Source organism: Aethalodelphis obliquidens, unplaced genomic scaffold (genome assembly GCF_003676395.1).
Source record: "Aethalodelphis obliquidens isolate GAN/ISIS:26980383/991018 unplaced genomic scaffold, ASM367639v1 scaffold11, whole genome shotgun sequence".
In the NCBI taxonomy this organism is placed as follows: Eukaryota; Metazoa; Chordata; class Mammalia; order Artiodactyla; family Delphinidae; genus Aethalodelphis; species Aethalodelphis obliquidens.
In genome coordinates, this window is record NW_020837955.1 from 15,208,967 (window position 1) to 15,229,169 (window position 20,203).

General features: G+C 49.0%; 1 protein-coding gene across 1 annotated transcript in view; it reads right to left on the bottom strand.

Moving 5' to 3' along the window:
• SLIT1 (slit guidance ligand 1) overlaps nt 1–20,203 on the bottom strand; it is a 166,430-nt gene that overhangs the window by 10,279 nt on the left and 135,948 nt on the right. Inside the window, exons 22-28 of the mRNA XM_027112183.1 lie at nt 18,862–18,930; nt 15,790–15,861; nt 13,762–13,833; nt 12,879–12,950; nt 4,520–4,683; nt 2,719–2,843; nt 2,343–2,440 (exon numbers count right to left, since the gene is read on the bottom strand). Coding sequence (XP_026967984.1) covers nt 2,343–2,440; nt 2,719–2,843; nt 4,520–4,683; nt 12,879–12,950; nt 13,762–13,833; nt 15,790–15,861; nt 18,862–18,930 — 672 coding nt within the window. The remainder of the gene's footprint in view (nt 1–2,342; nt 2,441–2,718; nt 2,844–4,519; nt 4,684–12,878; nt 12,951–13,761; nt 13,834–15,789; nt 15,862–18,861; nt 18,931–20,203) is intronic.

Sequence of the window (20,203 nt, forward strand, 5' to 3'; positions counted from 1 at the left end):
CAAACCCTTTTGCAAGTCACGAGATTTCCCGTTCTGTGCATTAAAAAATAATTGAAGGAAGACCTCATGGAACTGTCAGCTGATAGAGCATTAAAAATAATTTTTGATGACAGATAACTTGGGATTTTTAGCATATAAACTTGACAGGGTTTCAAGTAATTGAGTGACGTGGCTATAATAAAACTCCTAATCTCATTGGTTTATTTATGTGAACAAACTTTCTCAGCATTTATAGCTACACATACATACACACACACACACACACATTTTTTTTAAGGGAATAGATTGGCTGCTAAGCCCTCTCACATTCTATAATATTCACCTCTGGACACATAAACCAATTAGGAGAAGAAAAGAAAACACACACACACACACACACAAACAAAAGCTCCATCTATCTCATTAAGAGATACAGTCTAATAAAATTTACCTTTTATGTGTAATAATTATCAAATTTTGGAATAGTTATGTTGTTCTGATCAATTGTATATTATTGATCACTGTAATGATAACTCAATGCAAAGGAAACTTTTAATCAGAGGTTTATGGTGACAAAAAATAGTAAGAAACTTTAAATTTAAACTTATATACCCATTTGGTGGTAGGAAAGTATGGCAGGGTGCTAAGAAAAGCCTCTAGTATGAAAACAGATTACATTAGAAGGAAAATGGGGGGCAGGTGATGGGAGTAAAACAAATACTAGTTTGAGTAGAAACGAGAATGATGCAAGATGTTGCAGCTGTTCAAGAGTTCCTTCACGTGATTTTAAAATGATTTTTCCCTGGAGGATAAAAGAGTGATTTAAAGAGTCATAGCTTTCATTTTAAATGTTAATAATATGTACGGCGTTCTGGAAATGACCTTCTTTGCAATGAAAAATTAAACTTACCATGAAGAGTTTTAGCTGTCACTTAAGAATGTGTCAGGCAGTTTGTAGTTTTAAAAATTCGTTTGCGGCGGGGTGGGGGTGTGAACAAGAAGGTGTGACGCCTGCTGTTGCAGGCTGTGTCCTGGAGTTTAATTCCCCCTGCAAGGTGGTGGCGGATCTCAGCTAAGTTCCTTCTGGCGGGGTTCGGGGAACAACTGCGGAGTCCCTTGTAAGCCTTAGGTTTGAGGGGTTACTCAGGGAGGCACCCCTTTCGACCAACAGGGTCCTTCCCACAGCGCCCCCGCCAATCTGCAGGCATGCCAAGTGTGAGGGGCTACTCCCAGCTGCACCCCTCCCGGCCCAGCAGGGAGAGCTCCTAGTTGCGTCCTCTCAGCAGCCCCCTCTCCGTAGACACGCCCCCTAGCAGTCTAGCCAATGAGGAGGGGGCTTTGATGGAGCTGCTGCGGAAGCCCAGAGGAGCACAGAGCCTATTGTAAGGACGCCGTTTCCAAGGCGACACCTGCGGAGAGGCCGTTTAGTGTTTTCTTTTTACAGCTGGTAATCTGGGTTTGCAGAGACAGGTCTGGCCATTTCTGCCAGTAGATTCAACATCATTTTCTGAAGAGTCAATCTGCTCAGCTGGCAATTTTTCTTCAGCAACTAAATACTATGTGCTCCTCAGAAAAGCTCTGGGTGCAGGAGAGCTCTGGGAAGCTGGGGGGCTCGCTGAGAGGCTCTGGGGGGAGCAGGGTGAGTGGGGGGCTTGAGCGGCGATGTCAGCACTGGGAGGACTTGCGAGATGTGGAGGACAGTGGGAAACCGATGCCCGGGGTGCGACCAGAGTGACCCATGAGCTGGTGGGGGAGGCCCCCCGGAGGGCGTGACCAGGACTTGCTCCACCTCCAGGCAGGACTCCCCTCCCCTCTCCTGGGGGCTCTGGGTGGACGCCTGATCCGGAGCAGCTGGCTGAGGGCCCTGCCTTCAGGCAACACTGGCCCAACAAGCAGGTGAATGGCTTCAATTGGAAGCCTTGGGGGTTAATGGAGATTACAGGAGTTGAAAACACCCCCAAGCTGCCTCTTGGCACTGCCGCTGCATATGCCCTAGGCTATGACTCCCAGTGCCCCAGAAAGACTCTCCTGGCACCTGGCAAGAGCAGGCGGAAGCCTGGAGCAGGGCTCCAAGCCCCAGCCCCACTGCGGCCTGCTGTGTGACCTGGGCAGCCCCTAGTCTCTGTGCTTTCACTGCCTCTGGGCAGCGGAGGCGTGGCCTGGGTGGACACGGAGAGGCCTCTGGCTGCCATTTGGAGTGAGTGGCTATTCCCGCTGGGCCTGTCCCTCATCTCCCAGAGCTCAGAGGGCCTGGGCCATCCCATTCGGAGGAGGAAGGCTCCGAGGCTTGGGTGCCGGATCCCATTAGCACTCACCCACCACGTTCCAGCACCCCCCCCACCGCCCCACCCCCAGCAACTCACGTGAAGCCGGCATCCTCGCCCTCCTGCGAGTGGCAGGTCCCGCCATTTCCACAGGGGCTGCTGGAACAGCTGTCCAGGGACACCTCGCAGTCTCGGCCCTGGGGAAGAAGTCAGCGATGGGGACCCCAGAGAGACCCAGGGGCCAGTGAGCCAACAGGGACAGCCGGCCCCTCAGCAGCTCGGCCTGCCGGTCCCGGGGGTTCCTTGTTCTCTCATCCACATGTTAGGTCATGGATGAAATGCTCACTTGGGCCCCCCCGCCCCTGCTCTGAGCTCACCCTGGGCCCTGAGGGCTGAGTGGCCAACGAGACAGCCCCAGCCCTGCTCTACCGCGCCCTCGAGCAGCTCTCCGCCTCCAGCCACAGCCTGCACTCACCTTATAGCCGCTGGGGCAGGCACACCTGTATGCCCCAAGGGGGTCGTTATGGCAGGTGCCCCGGTTCTGGCATGGGCTGGACAAGCAGGGATTGCACTTGGCCTGGACAGCCAGGCTGGGCGGACCTGAGGCAAGGTGGGAGTGGTGTTAGTGCAGGGAGGGGGTGGGGAGACAGGACTGGGCATAGAGCCCTGCGGCCCCCGGCCCGGAATCCTGGCACTGCAGGGACGGGTTTGCGAAACCCTCTCCCCAAGGAGATGTTTGCCCGCCCCCGCCGCCAGTATTCCCTCTGGATCGCGCTCACCCCACCTTTCACAGTACACCTCTCCAGCCTCTGGACCCTCCTCTGTGAAATGGAGCTAAAAACAGCCCCTGCCTCATGAGGCTGGAAGGACTAAATGAGATAATCCAAAAAAGGGGCTTCAGGGGAGCCCCCATGTGGCGGTCAGGGCAAGACCATCGGTGTGACAGCATCATGGTCACCATTACTGAAACCGGCTGATGTTTCCTCCATCCCCTCACACCCTTCTGAGACAACCACCCCCAGCCCTGTCACCTGCTGGCCTGGACAGCAAGGGCGGCCACCCCAGCAGGGAGGAGACTTGGCTCTGAGAGGAGGCCACGCTTAGGAGAAAAAAGGCCCATGGCCTTGAACTTGTTTCTCTCCAAGGCTGAGCAGGGAAGGACCCTTTCCCGTCACCTCTCTGGCTACAGGCATGACCTTCTCCAGCCCCTTCAGGACTCACTGGTGGCCCTTCCTTGAACTTGGAGGTGGGGGACGAGCCGGCAGCCAGGCTGCCTGGGGTGCCGCCTAGGAGGAGCATTAGGGCCTCACAGGAATAGAGTAACGCCAGCCAGTTCAATGTGTGAAAATTCAGCGAGCCATTCATTTACGATCTGTACTTTCCTGTTATGCATGTTATATTCCAATAAAAATTTTAAAAAACACACAGACAAAAACCTTTCACCAGTACCAATCCCACCCCAGTAAATAAATACTTAGCAAACGTTTCAACCTACATTGGCCTGCTCCCAGCAGCCAGCAGCCAAGCTACAGATCGGGCCCCTCTGAAGGGTCACTCCTGTGACAGCATCCTGCACACAGGGCAGCCCGGGGCCGCCTCATTAACCCCTGGCTGTCAGCTCCATTTTCGCTGGTGGTCTGTGAGCTTGCAGAGGGCAGGAGTCGTGCCCCACGGCCTCCCGTGCCCTCCCACAGCTGCCCCCCTGCTGGGGGGGACACAAAGCTAGGCCTGGGCCCCCCACTCGGCCACCACCTCCTGCTCAGCAGGGGTCCCAGGGCTTGGGCTGTCAGTCAGTCAGTCAATCCCTGAACGACTGTTTACAGATGCCCAGGGTGAGGCCTCCAATCACACTCAGGCCTTGTATTTCCGCAAATGTCAGGAGAGCAGCAGCTGGGTCCAGTGGCTCAGGCGTTTAAGCTAATTGCTGAGCACAATTCCGACCAAAGGGAGGCCTGAGTGCTTGTACTGCTGAGAGGCTTGGAGCTTCCAGAAACACTGCTATTTTTATTTTCCTTACATAACCCCAGGGAGGGATTAGAGCCCTTATGGCCTGAGATTTTCCGCCTGGCTTTCTTTTGTTCGTCGTGTGGCAGGACAAGAGGGCGGCAATGCTAACAAGCAGCAGGGGCCTCATTCCTGCCACCTGTTCCCCACCCAGCAGGTCACCTCGGGGACACAGGAGTGTCTGGAAGGCTCTGCCAGGGTTGGAGGGGGAAGCAGGAGGTGGGGGGAAGCAACCCGGTACCCACCATCCCCTCTCGTGCTCCTGGGCTCACCTAGGCATTCAAACTTCTTGGCAGGCGTGGTGAGGAGCAGCTTGCCCTCCATATCCGGGGGCCCGGCACAGCGGGCAATGCCAGGTTCCTTGTAGCCTGTCTTCACCCAGCTGGACAACCAGCGCAGGTGGCAGTCACAGTACAGGGGGTTGGCACCAATGGCCCTGGGTCAGAGAGTGGAGAGAAGTAGGCATTATGGCTTCATGGGGTCCTTCGCCCACTGGGTACCTAGGGTGCCAGGCATTATGCCAGGAGCTGGCACAACCCTAGCAGCCCCCATTAATGCGCACTCACTGTGTAGGTGGTAGAGTCTTAAGCACTCCTCATCTGTTATCTTGATTGGTCCTCATCACACCCTACTATCCCCATTTTACATGTTGAAACTGACACTCATAAAGGTGGAGGCACCTGCCCCAAATGCACAGAGAAAGTGGGGAAGTACGATCTGAACTCGTGCTGTTGAGGCCAGAGCCTCTGACTGCACTGCCTCCCGAGTGCACTGGGGAGAAAGCAACCGAGATTTACTGCTGTGATGAACCAGCTGCTTCTCCCGTCAGTGCATCTAACCCTCTCATCAGCCCCACAGTGTAAGTTTTCTCTTCTCCATCTCAAAGATGTGGGAACTGAGCCTCATGTGGAATAAGTAATTTCCTGGGGTCACACAACCAGTGAAGGGAAGCCCCCAGATCCAGAACCCAGCTGAAGCCTATACTCTTTAATTTTTCTTTTCATTTTCAGTTAAACAAGAGACACATGAATGCATTCTCACTGTAAACCATTTTCAGACCCGGCACACAATAGTCTCCACCTTACACAACACTGTAAATGTACTCAATGCCACTGAAGTATACCCATTAAAATGGTTAATTTTATATTCCGTGAATTTCACCTCAATTTTTTTTTAAAGGCACATTCCTATGTTACTGATGGGAATGCAAGATGGTATAACTCCTACGGAGGGGGATTTTATGATATCTATCTAAGCAATGCAGTTGCCTTTTGACCCAGCAATTCTGTTTCTGGGAGTTTATCTCACAGATGTGCCTGCACAAGTGTGTAAAGGCATCTGTGCAATGGTATTGATCACAGCATTGTTTGTAACAGAAAGACTGGAAACCTCCCGTGTTCATCAGTGGGGGAGTGGTTAAGTAAACTACAGTCCATCCACATTACATGAAAGTCTACACCACTGTCCCTGCGAACCACAGGACCCATGATCACACGGTCACCACACTCAGTGCGTAGCCTTCCAATCCTTTCCCATATGTACACACAGTTCTTCGTGAGGAAGAGATTACATCCCTCCAGTACACATCGTTTCTGGGCAGCCTGCTTCTTGTCACTAAACAGCACGTCTTAGAGACTTTTCCAGGTCAGCAATACGGATCCACCTCATTTTATCAAACTGCTTCATAGCATCCCAAAGAATGGACGCTTCATAGCTTTTGCTGCCAGACATTCTGGATGTTTCCAAGGTCAGTGAACACTCTGTTCATGCCTCTTTGTGAGGAGCGAGCATCTCTCTAGAACAGATGCCTAGAAGGAGGATTCGAGTCGCAGAGGAAGCGCATGTAAAATGTTAACAGCTGCCCTCCAAAAAAGGCTGTATGGACTTAACACTCGCCTGCGGTGTAAGGCTGGGCCTTCTCCCTCACATCCCCGCCCCACACTGACACTGTGCACCGCCAACCACTTAGGCTTTGACCAATCCCGTGGGAAAGCTCATAATCTTCTCACTAAACCACAGTGAGAGATTCGGAGACGAACTAGGCATGGATTTGGGGGAACGAAGGGGCCAGCGGTCTCTGAGCCAGCAAATAGAAAAACCAGAGCCTCGTGCCTGAAGTTCACCTCTATCAACATTATGGTGAAAACATAAGGCTGTATATTGCTCACGAGAAAGGGCACATTTATTAAGTACCAAATGGATGCGCTGCCATTTTCCACCTGTGTCTGGGCAATACAGAGGAAGTGGTTCCCCTGGAGACGTGTTGGGTCTGATGACAGCAGCAGCAACTCTGAGCAGGAATTCCCCCAGATAGCACAGCTGATGACGGCCGATCTTATAAAGCAGGCTCAACAATCTTGGACTCCGGCCCCCAGCGCAGCTGCTCACTGCCCGGGTGACCTTGAGCGGCTCACTTAACATCTCTGGGGCTCACTTTATGATTCGATAAAGAGCCTGCAATCTGGAAGGGGAAGAAAGACAAGCACATATAACCTGAAATGGGCGCCGAGGGAATAATGCAGCTTGGAAAAGAAAGCCGGTTCAACCTCCACGTGTATTTCATTTTTTCTGTCCTGATTTGCTGACAGCATCCATCCTGGTTAATGGGACAGGGAATACACCTTCCTCTTTTCCCTGAACATTACCAGGGCTTCTCAGAGGTAGAGGAAGCGCAGATGCTTTGATTTTTTGAAGCTTCATTGTGTTAAAAAAAAAAACCAAAGACTTTAAAAAAATAACAGGAATACAAAACAGTGGCATGTTTAAAACGTCTACATTCACCAGACTAATATTTTTAACATAAAAAGTATGAGGTAATGTAATTATGTTATTCAAAAGATAAATACAGAATTTATTTGAAAGAAGGTTTTTGTAGCGCACTGCAGGAGTGTGGTCTGCTGATGAGCCACAAGTTGAGAGTTTATCACGAAGGGCTTCTTCTCTCCATCCTGTAGCTCATTTAGAGAAAATGCCAAAAAGACTAAACCGGAAGCCACTGTGAATGTGGAGGCCCTTGACCGTTTTAGGATGTCACAATTCCCAATTCCTGCATAAATTCCCCCCATAAATGGCAACAAAGTTGCACCTCAAATGTAAGTGTCCCTTTCTGACTCAATATAAAAAATAATAATAGAGAATAATAAAAACTACCGAAGTCACATACAAAGCTATTCAAAATTATGCCTTCTGGCTTGACCAACACACGCTTTACTTGTCGCTGTATAGAGCAGATGGCGAGCGACTCCTGAATTCAACATTTCAAGCTTTAATTTCTACAAAGCCAGGGTTTTTGTGGCTACTTCATTAGCTCAAGTAGTTCACTTTCACCTGGAGTCCATTTATCCCAACAAAAACTGCTGTGAACTCAGTGGGGAGTGGAGAGACACAGGCCCTGCTGAGACGAGTGGTGAGGACAGCAGCCAGGCTGCTCATCAATCCAAAAGGACTGTGGAGTCAGGTTCATCCCCCAGCAAAAGTATAAATAACCCTGTGTTGTTGCTCTTTGGTATAACTTGGAAATAGTTGAAACAGTAGCTATTCGGTCTGTTGCTGCCAAGGACCAGCTGAGCTTCCTCTATTAACGTAACCAGGACAAAAACAGATCTCCTGTGGCTGTTTCAGAGGTGCCAACTAAACAGTTTAGCATACACTAAAACTTCAAAATCTCTTCACCTGAGCTACTCCTCCTCTACCCATCCTCCTCCCAGGCAATTTATTTGTGTGCATCACTGTCCTCTACTGCAATGAAGCTTCTTGAGAGCAGGAATCATGAATCCCTCACTGTGCCTGACACCACCAGGCGTCCTGTTTTCTGAATGAATGCCTGCCTAAAAGCACGAGAAATGCACAAATCTCAGTATGAAAGCAAAAGAACTTCAAAAAGAAAAGAATCATCTATCATCCCATAAATGTAACTAATTTAATTTTCATTTATTCCCTTCTAGTTCTTGTGCTCATATATATACATCACTGAAATCAGAGTACACTGTCTTCTTTATTCTACGTTGTTTTTTTTTAAATTAATTAATTTATTTATTGGCTGCGTTGGGTCTTCGTTGCTGCGCGCGGGCTTTTTCTAGTTGCGGCGAGCGGGGGCTACTCTTCATTGCAGTGCCCGGGCTTCTCCTTGCGGTGGCTTCTCTGGTTGCAAAGCATGGGCTTTAGGCACGTGGGCTTCAGTAGTTGTGGCTCGCGGGCTCTAGAGCACAGGGTCAGTAGTTGTGGCGCACGGACTTAGTTGCTCCGCGGGATGTGGGATCTTCCTGGACCAGGGCTTGAACCCGTGTCCCCTGCATTGGCAGGCGGATTCTTAACCACTGCACCACCAGGGAAGTCCGTATTCCACGTTTTCATCAAATAATAAAGTACAGTGGCATAACTATTATAATTAACTACTTGCTATTCTGTCATATGGGCATACCATGATTTACCTAATCATTCCATATTACTTTTCACACCGAATTCTTAATGATTTCAGAAATCTAGTTTTCCAACATGCAGCAGATTAGGGGCAACAAGATGTCAGATTATAGTCATGAAGAATGATACTGGGGAGCCTTGGCACAGGACCTGGCACATAGTAAATATTTGCTGATGGATGGATGGATGGATGGATGAATAGACAAATGGACGAAAGATCAGCTAACTGTAAAAGTAAATATTAAAGTAAACAGCAGCAGAGATGTGCAGGGTATTGAAGCCCTAGGCAGTGACAAGTGCTCACAATCATTATGGCATGTTAGAACTACAGCAGACCTTAGAAACAACCTGTGTACAGGTGAGGAAAGAACCTAAAGAGATGAATGAATTGTCTGAGATCCCACTGCAAGTTGATGGCAGGACAAAGACTTAACGCCACATGTCCTGATTCCTAGTCTAAAGTTCAAGGGGTTTAAATATGGTGGACCTCACCCCCTCAGCATGCATGCTTGGCCCACCCCCCCCATCCTGTGTACTGCCGGTGAACAGGAGAGGCCCAGGTCAGAGTCACAGTAGGAAGAGAGGGCACCTCTGGGAGCCAGGAACACTGGATGCTAACTCTTGGGCAAACCCTGACTTGTTATACAGCCATGGGCGCCTACTTCCCTTCAGACTGCATGTGGCCTTTGTGAAGCCCAGAGTGAATGTGGTGAGTCTATGCTATCCTTGTCCCACTCCTTGACTCCTTGTAAGTGCTCACGGAATCCTTATGGAATAATTGCAACTCTTCATGCAGAGGAAATAATGGCTACGTGTGTGCACATGCACACATATTCCATCAGTATTACATGTGCACACACCTAAATACAAGCACATGTACACTTCCCAGGCTGCTGCCTAGCTCCATTCGAAACCCTGGGTATAAAGGGAAGAATGTATTCACGAGCTTGCTTCATAATAATGGAAGATTTCTTATACATAGACGCTATTTTACAGAGAAATAGGGCTTAGATGCAATTAACAAACACCTCTAATCAGTAATGCTGATGCCCTGTTTTGCACTTACCACTTAACTGATCTCTACTTATTGTTTTTTTCTTTTTTCTGACAAGTTGGATCTGGCTTCTGGCCTGATGTTACTGTTCTCCTAAAGAAAGTCTGAATTTATAGACAGACATGGGCTCAAAATCTGGTGTTGCAGCTTCAGGTTTTTGTTGACACAAAACATATGCTCACTTCCCATTTGAAAAGCAAAGCCTCTAGATGTTGAGCTAGAGACAAGATCAGAATGTCCTTGAGTCTTATTCAGTTTTCACAGGGAAGGAGAAAAGGTAAAGCCCAATGATAAGAGATACAATACACCAGGGGGGACCCCAAAAAAGGGAAAGGTGGACCAGATGCTTGAAAAGGCCTTTCCTGGCAGTGGGGGAGCTGAAGCGGACACTTGGCACTGCCCAGGGGTAAGCAAAGGAGCTGAGAACAGTGTGGGCCCAGAGCAGCAGCAGACCCTGGCCCAGCAAAGACACGCACAAAACTCTCTGGAGAGAATTATCTCCACCACAGGTCCTCAAAATTCCCAGCATCAGCAAACAATGAGCTCACAACCGAAAATGACTAAACACAGATAGAAACAAGCCCCTGTGAATGGGAGTCATTGGAACAATGAACAATACCATCCTTGCCTGGCCTTTGTCCAGAGCCACAGTCTCCAGCCAGGCTCTCTCCTGCCTCATCCCATCCCACCCCATCCAGCCTCCACAGGTCACCACAGCTTTCCAGGAGTTTTCACAATTTAATTCTTCCACGATTCCCTTCTATCTACAGAACAAAGCCCAGTCTCCACAGCATGGCACAAAGGCCCTTCACAATGGAATTCCAGTGTCCCTTTCCAGGTTCCTCTCTTCCCACCCCACACTCCTCACCTAACCAAACCCCCTATATCCTATGCTGGACAACACAGCATCCCTGAATATGTCATTCACTTTCTTGCCTCCATGCCTTTGCACATGCTATTCCCTCTTCCTGGAACGTCCAAATGGCAAATTCCTAGTGCCTTTTCAATGGCAGCAAAGAGGCACCTCCTCTCTGAAGGTCGTCAGACTTCCCCAGAGTTAGTCACTGCTGCCTTTGAGCTTGTTTTATAATATCCCAGATGGTCACAGAAGGCAGAAACCTTGTGTTAGTAAATTCTTCAGCATTTGACTCACTGTGGTTACTCAGGACATATTTATTGAGGCAATAAATAATAAATAAAGAGCTTTGGAATCAGACACACCTAAGTTCAAATCCTGTTTCTGTCATTTCCCAGCTTTATGACCTAGGGAATCTGCTTAACTGAACCTGGGACTGTAAAATGGATATAATAAATCCTGCCACCTAGGACAGAGCCCCCTTACCCATTCCACTCCCAAGCAGACATGACTAATCAATCACTGCACTCTGCCCGCTGAGTCCTGGAATCTTCAGTGTGGGCTCAAGACAGTCCCTGTCTTATTTGTGAAGCGGGCTCACAGCACAATAGCTACTTCCCATTTTGGTTATGGAGTAAACAAGACATCACAGATAGTAAAGTACTTGTCCCAGGCAAACTCTCCATGAGTGGCACTTATTACTATTTTAATTCCTCAAGTCTAAGATTGTTAGACGCCCACTAATTCCACATGTTCTGGGAGGGGTGGAGAAATGTTACCTTATTAAGTACCTACAGATCATTTGTAAGATATCCTCTGATCTCAGAGATTAAAATGTGGAAAAGATGAGCCTTAGAGCTAAGAAAATCCAGTGAGATTGTTGAGTGAATGAACTTCAGGTAGAGATGCTGGGGACCCCAAAAGACTCCCTGATCTGGGTTTGCCTGTCTACTCGGGCCCTGGGCATTTGGCTGTGAGGCAGAGAGCAGGAGGACACGGTAACACCCCAGGTCCCGGTTGCAGTCCATCTGGCCTGAACATGACCTGGACCTACAGCTGAGATGCTAGGAGAGAACGTGTTCACTCTGTGCCTGGCCCCGCCTCCAGAATTAGGATGACTCTGCCATGGCCCATTGCTTTTATATTCCTTCATTTTTTAAACTGTGGTAAAAAATATATATAATTTGCCATTTTGACCATTTTAAGTGTACAACTCAGTGGCATCGATTACATTCACAATGTTGTGCAACCATCACCACCACTATCTGGTTCCAAAGCTCTTTTTATCCCTTAAACAGAAACGCTGGACCCATTAAACAAAAGTTCCCCTTTCCTCCTCCTCCCAGCACCTGGCAACCACCATTCTCCTTTCTGTAGGTGTGAATCTGACTATTCTGGGTACCTCATTTCAGTGGAATCGTACAATATTGTCCTTTTATGTCTGGGTTATTCCACTTAGCACGCTTTAAAGATTCGTTCATGTGGTAGCACATGTCAGAACCTCATTCCTTTTTATGGCTGAACGACATCCCACTGTACCATATTTTGTTTATCCATTCTTCTGTCAATGGACACTTGGGTTGTTTCTGCTCTATAGCTATTGTGTGAACCATGCTGCTATGAACATGGGTGTACAAGTATCTGTTTGAGTCCCTGCTTTCAATTCTTTGGGGTATATACTTAGGAGTGGAATTGCTGGGTCATATGGTAGGTAATTCTACATTCAGCCTTTCGAGGAATCGAGCATACTGCTTTTTAAGAATCCTCTTGGTGCTGCCAGGTAAACAGTTTTGGAAACAAGAGTACATCCAATTATGCCAATTATACTTCTTTTGGGTAGTAAATTTCCGGAGCTTATCCCCCACCATATGAAGTCAGAGGCACAGTACTGGCATCGTGCTTCAGAGCATGGGCTTTTGAGATGGAAGACTCTAGCCTCTGCCGGCTACACAACTTTGGGTGAGTTTGTCACATTTTCTGGACCTGTTTCCTCATGTGGAAAATGGGAATAACAGTACCTATGTTGTAGGAGAGCTGTGAGGATTGAATTAGCCGATGCACATGCAGTGCTTGGCAATCAATATATGGTCATTACTACTTTTATTACTGCTTGTGAAGAACTGTTCTCAAAGTCCATTGCTGTGACTGATGGTACACTGAACGTGTAAGAGTCTGAAACGGGGAGCATTTGAAGTTCACAAGCTAAATTAAAAGTAATACTCTCAGGAGGAGGGGTCTTTCTTGGAATCCAAGTTCCATTTAAATCCAGAGAGGTGCCGAGAATTGGGCCAGAGTTACTTACAGGTGAGAAAGGGAGGTCACATCTGTGAAGATGCCCTCTTGGAGGGTGGAGACATCATTACCATGCAGGGACCTGAAGAGAGAAGAGGCTGTCAGGACTCATCCCAAGACAGAAAACTCAGGAACTGATGGAGGGACGCCCTCTGCTGAGAGAGGCGTGTCATGAGGGAGAGGGTCCCTGCATCAGAGACCCTGCGCTGCTGGCCACAGGCAAGGAGAGGGAGCCCCTAATTATCACAGACCACGCTGCCCCTCAGCCCTTCCGGAAGACCCTGCTCGGGCCATCACAACTAACTCAACATACCATGTCTGCTCACAGGACAAATGGACGTGGGCAGGTATGCAGCGTGTGCCCTCCCTAGCTTGGCTAGGGAGCCTGAGGGGGCAGGCTTCTTCCTGGTAAGGAAGCTACTGGGTGAGCCCTAGGTTGGGGGTGAAGAATGTCTCCCTGCCCCAGGCGGGCTGCCAGAGGACTCAGTGCAAGGATATTCCAGAGGCCGTCATAACAGGCATGGCAGAGGGCTGTGAGCACAGGGCAAAACTCACAGTGGGAGTTCTTAGTGAAGGTGCTACATTCACCATTTGACAGGAGACTCACATGCAAACAAGGGGCCACCTTATCTTGGATGCCCCCGGACCCTGCCTCAGCACACACATCGCAAACACAACTTGGGGCAGACAGCAACCCCCTTTTCTCGGATGGTTTCCCATTCATTCCTTGGCCTCTGTTAGGAGCTCCAATGAGAGTGGACTGGCCTCGCACTTTGGACACAGTTGGCCCTGCTGGGGCCCCGGACCTGGGGACATTCCTGCCCGCCAGATGGGTGAGAAGGGCCCTCGGTGGGGCAGATTTGCCTGGAGGAATGAAGAGCAGGAAGACTCACAGCAGGCGCAGGGAGCGGAGCCCCTGGAAGGCCAAAGGAGGGATGCACTGCAGGGCATTGTAGCTGAGGATCCTGCAGGAAGAAGAGGGAGGGCCGGAGGAAACGTGGGAGGGATTAGTAAGGGGTACCACTTCCGGTGGTGATGCAGGTGGTCACCACCTTGACTGTGGTGGTGGTTTCATGGGTGTGAACATATATCAAAATGTATCAAATTTTACACATTAAGGATGTGCAGTTTATTATATATTAATTATACCTCACTAAAGCTATTTTTTAAATAATAACAAGAGAAATGAGACATTTTTTATCACAGGAAAAGGCTGTTTCCCCTTACAGCTCCCAGGATCACGTAGCCCAGGATTTCTCAGCCTCAGCACTATTGACAGTTCCTTGCTGGGGGCCTGTCCTGTCCCTTGTAGGATTCTGAGCAGCGTCCCTGGCCTCTGCCCACAGAGATGCAGTAGCTCCCCCTGCCCTCCTCCAGCTGCGACAACCAAAAATGTTTCAAACATTGCCAAATGTTTCCTGGAGAGCAGAATTGCCCCTGGTTGAGAACCGCTGCCCTAGACCATGGCAGTTTCACACACACGCTTGTAAAGAAAAAAATGTTGCCTGCCATTCCAGTTCTCCAAGGATCAAGCCATTAGCCACTTCAGTTGCCCACAGTGTGCCCTGAGGGGAACCCAGGATGGAGAAAGACAGGGTGCATTCTGTGCTTTGAATATACTAGCCTTTAGATAGCTTAGATGCATATCGAAGGAAAAATTTCAAATGACCCCAGACTCTTACATCTTCCCATACGTAGAAAAGCACTAAAATCATTAACTTGAGATATCTGTTCTTTGTGATTAACAGTAACCTTTTGATGCTTGACCACATGTTTTTCTCAGAAAAAAAAGTTCGTATGTATCCTGGCTCGTCCCTTCCCTCTTCAGAGCAGTTCCTCAGAGCTATCCGGGAGACTGTCTCCAGGCTGTAGTCCTCTGGAAGGTCCCCGAATAAAACTTAACTCACAACTTATGCATTTTTCTTTCAGTCAACAGGCTCATGAAGACTTTGAAATGGAAACCAGCTGACTAACAGACCTGAGGCAGGTAAGTGCAGCACTTCGTGGCCTTGGGACCACATTCTGCTCCTGGGGGCCTGACTGAGTCAGGACCCTGTCTTTTAGGGTACTGGCTCTATTATTTGACCACAGTAGAACCAAACGGAAAGTTCTTAAGTCCTGGGCACATCATCTGTAAAGTGAGGTATTGGGAAGGTGAACGAAATACATTCTTAAGCTCCAGGCAAATATAAATGATGCTTGTTAATACTTTCCAATCAATTGCTTGGAATATAATTAAAGCAATCATTAAAATATCTTAGAATATGGGCACCAAAATGTTCAGAGGGTAACTGTTCACAATAGTCCAAACTGGAAACAGTGCAAATATCCATCAGTGGTAGAATGGATAACGAAAGTATGGTATATTCCTACAAAGGAATACTATACAGCAGTGAAAATGAAGAGACCACAGCTTCACACAAACATAATGGTAAATAAAAGAAGCCAGACATAAAAGACTACATCCTGTATGATTCAATTTATATAAGATTCAAAAGTGGGCAACATTAAACTTCATTGTGTAGAAATGCATATGTAGATGGTACCAAAGAAGTGATCATTATAAAACTCCAGGTAGGGACTGCCTCGGGTGTGGGGGGAGAGAGGAAGAATGATCAGGAAGAGATGAGGGGACTTTTGGCGTGCTAGCTGTGTTCTATTTTTTGCCTTAGGTATTTACACATGTTCTAGCTTTATGATTATTTGTTAAATTGTACATTTATGTTTTTTGCACTTTTCCATATACACACTGTGTTTCATAATAAAAAAAAAATTTTTTTTTAAGTCTTTTCAGTGGGCAGGCCCCGTCACCCTCCCTGGAGGGTAAGGGAGGCTACGTGGGGGTACCTGCCAGTGACCGAGGCCTGGGGAGGGTCTCAGTAGCCACAAGCCCTCCCTCCACCTCCCGCCACGGGACTCACAGAGTGGTCAGCTGGCTCATGTTGGTGAAGGAGGAGTTGCTTAAGGAACTGATCTTGTTGTTACTCAGGTCCCTGGAAAAGACAAAAGCATCATCATTTAGGAAGAAAGAACTCCTCCCCTCTCCCACTCTGGCCATGGCCATCCCTCAGCCAAGTTGTTCTGACCGGCACTCTGCGGGGTGGGAGGTGGTGGAGGGGCGCTTGGTTCACAATTATTTACAGCCCTCCGTTCTGCTGCCTGAACTCGCTCTGTGTCTCCAGGGTTTCAGGTCTCCATTTCCTCATCCCCCACCCCATGCAAGTATAGCCTGGCTCCCACCCTCCACCCACCATGGAAATGCTCCCACCAAGGGCATCAGCTGCCTCCCAACTGCCAGGTCTAGGGGGCTCTCTATCCTTTCTCTCTCGCTAGTACTTTACGTGGGTTTGTTCACTCACCCTCCCTATAATCCTATGAGGGAGATAGTAAACCCATTTTATAAAAGAAGGTGCAGGGTCTCAGAGCAATGAAGTGACCCACCCAGGGTCACACAGCTGGGAGGAAGTACAGATAGAGTCAAACCCCAGTCTGTTGGCCCCCAAGCCCCAGGTCACGGCAACGTGCTCTCCAAGTGACCCTGTGGCACTGGCCCAACTGACCACCCTCTTCTCAAATCTCCTCAGACCACTGTCTTCCCACATTCCCCCTACCTCTCTGGTGAATGCTTCTTTCTCACCCACCCCTTAGGAACGGGGATCACTAAGCCCTGTCCTCGCTCTTCCTCTTCCTTTAGTCCCTCAGTCCTTGGGGACGCTCCTGACTCCCGCACCATCGTGCACAAATGGTGCTCTCCTCTGTGGCCCCAGCCAGACCTCTCTCACGAAGTCCCCTGCAGAGACCTGATGTCCCACAGACACTCCAATTCTTGTGCTTCCTCCCACCCGCGTGCCCTGTGCTGTGCTCTCCATCCCGGTCAGCAGCTCCAACCACCCAGAAACACTGCCCTACCCCCACGTCCTCCCTCCCAGACCCTCACCTAACTGGCTTATGCCTCTGTTCATCTGTTCCATCTGCCCCCTCCTCCCAAGTTTCTGCTACATCAAGACACCGTCATCTCTCTCCTGGTTTCTGCCTCATCTCTCACCCACAGCTTTGCCCCCTTTCGATCCATCTTCCACATGGTGGGCACCACGCAATCTTTCTAAGACACAAATCTGATGAGGTCACTTCTCTACCAACAAACCCGCAGTGGCTCCCATTTACTTAAAGTGCAACCTCCAGACCCTTTAGCTTCACCACCTGCCAGGTACTCCAGGGCATGGCCCCCCTCCCTCACGGGTCCCCACATGCCTTGCATGAATTTGTTACCCTTCTTGAAATTCTCTTGCCCCTGGATATCCTGTTCCCTCTGCACCTGGTGAACTCTGACCTCTCCCAGCCCTTACCCGGAGCCCACCACTCCTTCTTTTGAGCCACAGCCCTAACATGTGCATTTACCTCTGTTGGAACACTCATCACTCCACAAGACGTATGTGCTCCTATTTCTCACCCTTGCATGCCCCCAGACAGTGACATTTAGGGGGAGGGCCCATGACTTAGATGGCTTCATATCTGCTCACTTCATGCAGTTCTTGACTCAGCAAATAAAACCATGTGCCCTGCCTTCATTTTCTTTTAGTAAATGTTCCTCTAATTAATTTCATTCAAAACCACTCCATTGTTCCTAGAGACACATTTAAATACATCACCAAACTTCAAGTACACTTTGTGGTGGTCCTTCCCCATGATAAGGAGGTGCTGGTATTTCAGCCCCCAACAGGCAGCTTCATAGTAAGAACTGCCTTCACATTAGTCCCCTCTCCCTCCCTTTCTCCTCAAGCGTATCCGCACCACTAGTGGGGCTGCCTCAAATTAGACCGAAGAAAGGCTGTCTCTCTCTTTGTCACTCTATCACCAGCCACAAATCACTCTAACTACCACTCCTCACCTCCACCGTTGGAACAGTCAGTCAAAACACCATGGCTAGGTCATTAGCAAAGACAGATAAACTGGAGTTTCGAAATTCTGTAAGCCAGTGCTACTCAAAGTAGCTAGTCCTCAAACTGAATGTCCCCAAACAAGGGACTTGTGCCAAAATGCAATCACCTATGACACTAAACACACAACTTAGTTTAGCTAACATTTTTTCATAGCAATACTTTCCCAATGAAGGAAGAAGCAATGTGTTGATTAAAATTCTGGTGCGAGTTCCTTATCTAGTTTCAGGCACATTACAAAGAGTTCTCAGGCTGCCATTGCCCCATAGACCGCACTTTGAGCAGCACTGCTCCAAGGCACTTCAGAAGAAATGTTCTCTGGACTTCTTTTTGGTGGGATCTGGCCAATAGGCAGGTAAAGATAATTGAAGTGAGGTGTTAATTAAGCTGGAAGGCTAAGAGGAGCTGAACTTATTCTGAGGCTTACTTTGTATGTTTTCATGAAGCAGAAAGGTCAAAAGTGGAAATAACAGAAAAGTAGATGTTAGCCTAAAGAAAGAGTTAGTTACAGATGTGTATTTGAGGCTGCCACATTTCATATTTGGTTTAGGAGCCAAGGTTGGATCAAGAAGTTTTCCATAACTCTCTTCTTCTGCTCTGGCTCCTACCTTTGCAAAGATAACCCTCTTTAATAATAATTACCAGCCTAGAGGCTTGGGGAGATGGTGTGGGCAAAAGCACACAGGTTCCAACCGGAGAGAGCCTGGAACAATGCAATTCCCAAAATGGGCCACTAGATGGCAAAACAGTTCTGTGCACAGATGTTCTCAAAGGGATGGGGTGAAATTAAAAAACGGATCAGTACCATACAGGGAATATAGCCAATATTGTATAATAACTATAAATGGAGTATAACCTTTAAACGTTGTGAATCACTATATTGTACACTTGTAACTTATATAATATTGTTCAATTATACTGCAATTAACAAAACAAAACAAAACCAAAAAATGGATCGGCCAGAGTGGCATCTGTAGGGAATTCCAGGAAAGCTGGAGCCACAATGGCTAGATTCCAATGGCCCTCCTGCCCTCTGAGACAGGCCTGGAAACTCACACAAGCTGCAGGTACTTGAAGGTGGACAGCTGTCTCGGAACCAGCGTGAACTGATTCCCATCCAGGTAGCTACAGGAGAGAACACAGCAGTTAGTGCAGCCATCTCGGCCTTGGGCAGAGCCCGGAGCAGGGAGAACCTTCCCCTGCAGCCAGGGCCTTCTCAATCATTTCCTCTCCTACATGTACACTACACAGCTGGTCCTGAATCGCTAATTGGAGGAGAAAACACGGACATTTCTTAGGCTATTTGGAAAGATGCCACTGAAACACTTGGTAAAAGCCACTGAGACATGAAGCCTCCTGTGGCTTCCTTCCCGAGCCCCTGCCTGGCCCTCTCAGCACCCTCCCTGTCGGCGGGCACCACAGGCTCAATCCTGGACCCCCTGGTCTTCCCTCTCTTCTCTCCAGCCTTCTTGGCCAAATAGGTAATTTGTAATAGGCTAATACCCACCTGCCAGGCCCTCAGCAGCACCCAGGGCCCCCCTGTACCTGCTGGCAAGGTGCCTGAGGCTGGCCCCAGACCCAAACATGCCCAAACCTAAGCTCTGTGTTTTCACACCCACACAGGCTTCCCCTGACTGCATCATCACTACACTCCATGTTCCCAACCATCCAGGCTCAGGACCCCGAAGGTGACTCTCCAACTCTCTCTGCAGTCGGTTCTGTGACCGACCCGGCTTCTCCCACCCACTGGTCTCTCATCATTCGCAGAGCTTGGGATTCCAAATGCTGTGACCTGCCCTCCCTCCCCCATGGCCACCAGCCATCCTACCTAAGCTGACGGGAGCACCGGGAGCTGCAGCCCCACCGAAGGCAGCCTTCAGGATGCCTTGTCCACCCCCCAGAGGTCCACAGAGCACAAATCAGGGCTTTACTCCCCCGACCCATCATCCTGCATCCTACAGAATGACTCCCGGCCCATCTCCTTCGATCCTCTCAGCCTCCCTTGTCAACAAACCCAGCAGCCACATTTTACAGCTGAGGAAACTGAGGCTTAAAGTCTCTGAACTCCAGCATCCTCAGTCAAGGGAGCCAGGCTGTCCTGCCTGTCCCATTACTCCCAGGGCTGCTAGGAGGCACCAAGGAGAGGACGGGACATAAGACGTTTACAGAAAACTGGGTGGGGGACGCAGCAGGAGAGTCACAGGACAAGGACTGCAGTGGCTGGTGTCCTTGTGAAGAAATACCAGCCTTGCAGGTAATGAAAGAAATACAAATGAAAACCTCACGTGCTCCGCTCAGGGAAAAGAAAAGCTCAGGGCTTCCCTGGTGGCGCAGTGGTTAAGAGTCCGCCTGCCGATGCAGGGGACGTGGGTTCATGCCCCGGTCCAGGAGGATCCCA